Here is a 6,035-nt window from a genome sequence, read left to right on the forward strand (position 1 = left end):
TGGAAAAAAATAATCGTTACCATTTAAAAATTCTTCCCAAAATTATAAAGGTAATTAATATCAATTTGATATAATCAAACTATAAGAATATGAGAAATTCATGGGATTAAATTTTTTAAATTATAAAGGTAATTAATATCAATTGCTTCCACATTTGAGCCCTTTATGTAATTGTAGATTAATTAAATATAATCAAGCAATAAAATTAGGACAAATTTATGGTTAACAAATATATAATATTAATAATAATTGTATTGTTATCAAACTAATTAGATTAAATTGCGGTAAAAATAAGTTAATATTGACAATTATTTTAATAAAGAATATATGCAATGTTCCGTAATTGATATGCATATATTGATTAAAAAAAACAACAAACATTGACTACTACTTTCGCCATAAATATATTTTGAAATTTACAACATTAAATTTATGGAACTTTAGTCTATATATTATGATCATAAAATTTAATCTAATTAAGTGAGATTAATTTATTGTTGTGTAGTCTTATTACAATTATATCGTACTTTATTTATTTAATGGAGATATATATCATTTATTAACTGATTTTGTATAATCTACTATGATCTTATTAATTCAAATGAAATAATTTTTAAATGGTAAGTTTAGACTATAAAAAGAAAAGAGATTACTGTATGACTTCAGTATTTCTTATGTATTAAAAAAAGATCTAGAGATAAAAGAAATACAATATTACAATATTTTTGGGTTATTTAATTAATTTATCATGTTTCAAAATAGTGTTTATATCAATTCAGTGATGTTTATATGGAAAAGTTAAATTTTGAAAAAATAAATATCTTAAATTTCATAATTTAAGTTAATTTGTGTTGTAATTTGAAAAAGTTAATTTATAGTTTACATTTTATTTTTATTATATGGAAAATTTGACCTTATATGGCTATTAATAGGCATTGAATAACACAAAATATTTGTTACACTTTTCTTCTCTCTCTCTCATGGGTATTTCTCAAGTTTTTCATTATGAGTATGTAAATATTCACTTGCCATATTTCTGGATCCTTGTAAATATTTACTTGCAATTTACAGATCCCTGTTAGTTGTATATATGCATTGTACGATGATGAATGAAAGACACAGAAAAAAAAGTTTTCTCCATTCTAGTCTTTTGCTATTTTTACATTTCAAGAAAAACTAACAAGAATCCTACAGATTCTAACAACCTTTTGCCAGCTCTTACTCTTTCAACTCTTTGATTTAGTAATTTTTTTTTTTAATTATTTACCATGATTATTTGTTTTATCAAAATGATTTGATAAGTTCTTTGAATTGTTCTTGTGCAATTTACGTATGTTGTTTTTGAAGAAGAAGCATGTAGAAAGAGAGATGTTTTGCTTTGTCTCAAAGTATTTAGTTAGCTTACAATATTTTCATGAATGGATAATGATTTTTGAGTGGCTATTTATGAGTGTTTTGCTTTGTCCTTTGAAATCTCATGGACACTAGTTTGATTCATGTACAGTCTACATACATAGAGATGATGAAGAACAACTTCTTCTTTTTTCGATCATTAACTAATGATGCAAACAAGACCCCTTCACCACCATTAAAGTCCAAAGAAGTTTCTTCTTGGAGGAGTGTTTCATTGTCATCTAGATCCTTCTATGACAGTGGGTCAGGAAAAAAAGAATTTCACGGATCTGAGTAAATCTCCCCATGGTCACAGTAAGAAAGTTCATCCTAAGAAATCTAGTCGTAATTCAAGACGGTATGCATATCATTTTGCTATAGCTTTCTTTTTCATACTTAAACTGATGTTTTAATTTGTATTTGCTTGTCCAAAGTAATAATAAATGTTTCTTCATGGCAGAGACCTTAGCGTTCCATTGTTGATTCGTACTATTACAAGATTGAAAAAAAAGAAGGTAAAAATGTCTTCGGAAGTTTCAAGCATGCTACAGAATTAAGTTACTGAAAGGGCTTCTGCTAAGCAACAAGCCAGCATATTACAGGCAGAACTAGATTCATGGACACGAAGATTGGAGGCAGAAAAGAATGAGTTACAATCAGTATTAGAAAAGGAGTTGGATAGAAGATCCAGCAATTGGTCTCTAAAACTTGAGAAATTCCAAATTAAACAACATAGACTCGTGAAAGGACGAGGGAGCTTGTAGAGCAGAATGTCTCTCTACAAAGGAAAGTCTCTTCATTTAATGAGAAGGAAGTAGATAATAGAATCAAGATGTCATTTTCGGAGAAACACCTTGAAGATTTGTCTAAGAGAATAGAGCAAGTGTCAGAGGAGAATCAAAATCTAAGGCAGTATCTCACTTAGTTACAAGTGGAATATCAAGTAGCTCCAAACAATAGAGATTATGTTCGGGAAAACTACTAGGAAAAGGTTAAAGAGCTTAAATCAGAGACTTTGCTGACAACTGTGCTAAGGGAGAAGCTCTATTCCGAGGAGATGAACATAAAACAACTTCAGGCTAATCTAGCCATAACAGTTAGAGGTAACGACATTCTCAAATATGAAGTGCAAAATGCGCTGGACGCTCTTTCTTATGCCACACCCAAGTTGAAATATCTCGAGCTTCAGGTAAGCAGGCAATGTTAAGATCTCGTTGTAATTGAATAGTTTTTATTTTTCAACTTTGGATACCTTGTCTTCATATATGATAGCCTGTTCGCATGTTACTCTCTCTGCATTATCTTTCTACTTCTTTTTTATTTTAGGTTCATCTTTGTTCCATCTAAAGTTCACAGTTTTCTTTATGAACTTGTATACATAAGTTGCTGGCATGTGGTAGTCTTTTGTGAAATGTCTGATCACCTTAATGTGTAATCACTTGAACCAACTAAGAACATGAAAAACTTTGTTATGTCCTCAAACCCATTGATCTAATTGTGCTCTGATGTGGTAAAGTTACCCGAAGTTTGCTCGTTCATCTGACTTAATTCTTGGACAAGCTCATGAGTTGTCTACTATGAATTTTAATAGTTAAAAAGGATTCATGATTTGGTTTAACTTCTAGGCTATGAGTTTGTTTTGAATTTCTTATGAAATGTTATTGGTAATCTTTGTGTCTTTCTTGTTTTTCATGGTTTACGATTGATTCTCGAAGGTGCTAAAAAAGGATGAAAATATCAACCAGCTCACTAATGATTTGCAAGAATGCATAAAGGAACTTGGCATTGTAAAGATGATACTACCAAAAGTGTTTCAGGAGAGGGATTTTATGTGGGAGGAAGTTAAGAGCTACAGTGAGATGAACATGCTGTTGAATTATGAGATCAACATGTTGAAAAGAAAGGTAGATACCCTCGACGAAGACTTTATTATGAAAGAGGTTCAAATCACAATCTTGAAATACTCGATAAGCAAACCTTTCGACCTTTTTGCAAGTCCTGATTCTCTGTTGGAGTGATGGATGCTAAATGGCCAAACTACAATTCATATTTTGTTCATTGACTATAGTATTCAGACTTCTCGTATACTTATTGGTTTTACTCTTATTTTTCCCCCCTTTGATACTTGTTAAATAGAAAGTTTGCTTCTTTCTTTTGCAACCTTTTTGAATCTCCAATTGTAAACATTTCTTTTACTTGCTGGTATCAAGACAATGAACTTCTTTTGCTTCATTTGGTTTTGTAAGTATTGGCTGTTTTTTATCTTATGAAGTATTTAATGAGGATTGGTGCTACCATTTTCTTTTCGTCTCTGAGGTAGAGGTATGGTTTGCATATATTCTGCCCGAATATACATCGGGTATGTTGTTGCTGTTGTATGGAGATTGTGTGTATAATAACAATCATATATTTGATGTCAGGTCATCTACACTTTCATTCCTTGCAGGGGAAAGCTCATTAAGCTTACTGAGTTAACTTCTCATTGATGTATTCTTTCACTAAGGTTGTCACTGGGTAGCTACAAAAAGCACTTTTCTAACTGGGCAGTTCATGTTCAATTTGTTCATATATTAAGTAACGTCTAAATTTTTAACCATATAACTTTACCTCAAAATGGTGCATGGACCAGAGCTGCTCTTAAATCTGGTCGGTTGGCTGACTCTTCCATTTGATCTGCAATCAAATGCCTGCTTTATCTCAGTACATCTGATTCTGTTATGCTCATTCACATATGGTTTATGCCAAGTATGTGAGACACATACAGAAGCCTCTAGTTTCATCTTCTTTATATAGTTTTAAACTTCATTTGACTTGCTATGAGGGAGTTCCACCCTACTCTCTCATCATTCTTTCAGATACCCTCTTTCATTTTTCTCCACCATGTTTTAAATTTTCCTTCCAGTACTTGATGCTTCACCTGCCATATTAAATATTGTTTGCACATTTTTAAAGTATGCACTGCGTTCAATTTCAAAAAATGAAAAAAAAATATGCACTACATTGTAGAACATTTTGATAATTTTTTGGTATGTCAGTATGTTCTTTATGTTTATGCTTACATCAAGCAGACATAGTTATTATGAAGGTGGAATTGGTTTCTGTACCATTTTTCTTTTGCTTGTAACTTCTGAAGTTATTTGGGATCCATTATTTATATGTCAATAAGAGTCTTTGATGTCTTTCCTGATAATGTTTATGCTTACATCAAGCAAACATTGTTATTATGAAGGTGGAATTGGTTTCTATACCATTTTTCTTTTGTGTGTAACTTCTGAAGTTATTTGGGATCCATCATTTATATGTCAATGAGAGTTTTTGATGTCTTTCCTGATATTAAACCTGTTATTTTTTCTTTAACATGTCTAATCTCTTGTATACCTGGCTTTCTGATCTTCAATGATGCAAATAATTTCCCTTCAAGAACTTGCACTTACCTAATTCCTAGTAAGACAGTCTTAGAATCTTCTATGCTGAAAGAAGCCTATTGGTGGTTAGTTTTTTCGCCAGGAGGTTGCATTAGAAAGTACAAGCATACATGATATTGGTAAAACCAGCAAGCACCATATTTTTTTTAAAATGATAGCATATATACTATGTGGACGGTATTTTCTTTACAAAAATGAGCCTCTTTGTACTTTACAAGGCCTCCAAAGTTGCAAAACAGATTCAGCTCCCTCTACAAGAAACTCTTAACATCAAAATAATAAGTTGTCTGATCTTATCTAGAACAAGAATGACGAGCACTGTGTTCAGTTTGGAGCCTGTCCCTAAGCTCGTCTAGACTTATCATTATCTTTATTGCCTTCTATTTGTTTGTTATCTTTGTTCTTTCTAGAACCTGTATTTGAGAAGCTTGTGTTGTTATATCAAGTTATGTTTAAGTTTTCTTTCCTTACTGCAGTGCATCAAAATTCAACTTGTGGTGCTACTGAAAATGTTGGAACTGCTGCAAAACCTAACGGCACAATACATGAACCTGTACGTGCTGATAGACCCAATGAATTTAGTAACAACAGCTCATCTAGTCTCTCTTGTATAAAAATAGAAGTTGATATTCCTTCTCAAATAGCAGGTCCATCCACGTTTAAGCTCCCGGACCACGCTCTTGTTAGGCCTGGGCGTGAAGGTGGTATTAGAGTGGGTGAAAGTCCTATATTGTTGGGGAGTGAACTGTCAGTCTTCTTATATGGACTTGATAAATCCTCCCCTCATGTGCTAGCTTTTAGGGTTGAGTTAGGCCCAAGATCCTTTCTTTACACAGTCAACCATCTTTCATTACATTGGAAACAGATAGAGCAGCTGTAGAGAATGTTTTCAACCTGAAGGGGATCAGGTGGGTAGAACTTGGGAGCATTAAAAAAGTACTAAGCAGCTAGAATGGGGATGTAAATGTAATAAAGAAGGAGAGATAGAAAATTGTTCAACATATATATGGTGGATAGTTTGGACAGAAAGAAACAAGGGTCGTTTTGAGGATGTCCAGAAGATCAACATAAATAGTTTAGCACTTCTTTATTTTTGGTGTAAACACGATGATTAGCTCTAACAGAAGACATCATTGATGTGCTAGAATGTTTATAGGCAATAGAAAGACAGAGTAAGATGTATACTTTATGAAGGGGGACATCATTCTTGTTGGCTAG

General features: G+C 32.3%; 1 protein-coding gene across 1 annotated transcript; it reads left to right on the forward strand.

Annotated features, from left to right (window-relative positions):
- Nucleotides 1–2,168: 2,168 nt before the first annotated feature.
- On the forward strand, nucleotides 2,169–3,410 carry LOC124891075. Its single transcript, XM_047402895.1, has 2 exons — nucleotides 2,169–2,581; nucleotides 3,108–3,410. The coding sequence occupies exons 1-2, from the start codon at nucleotides 2,450–2,452 to the stop codon at nucleotides 3,408–3,410; spliced, it is 435 nt and encodes a 144-aa protein (XP_047258851.1). The 5' UTR covers nucleotides 2,169–2,449.
- Nucleotides 3,411–6,035: the final 2,625 nt, after the last annotated feature.

The sequence above is a fragment of the Capsicum annuum genome, unplaced genomic scaffold (assembly GCF_002878395.1).
Source record: "Capsicum annuum cultivar UCD-10X-F1 unplaced genomic scaffold, UCD10Xv1.1 ctg3002, whole genome shotgun sequence".
Lineage (NCBI taxonomy): Eukaryota > Viridiplantae > Streptophyta > Magnoliopsida > Solanales > Solanaceae > Capsicum > Capsicum annuum.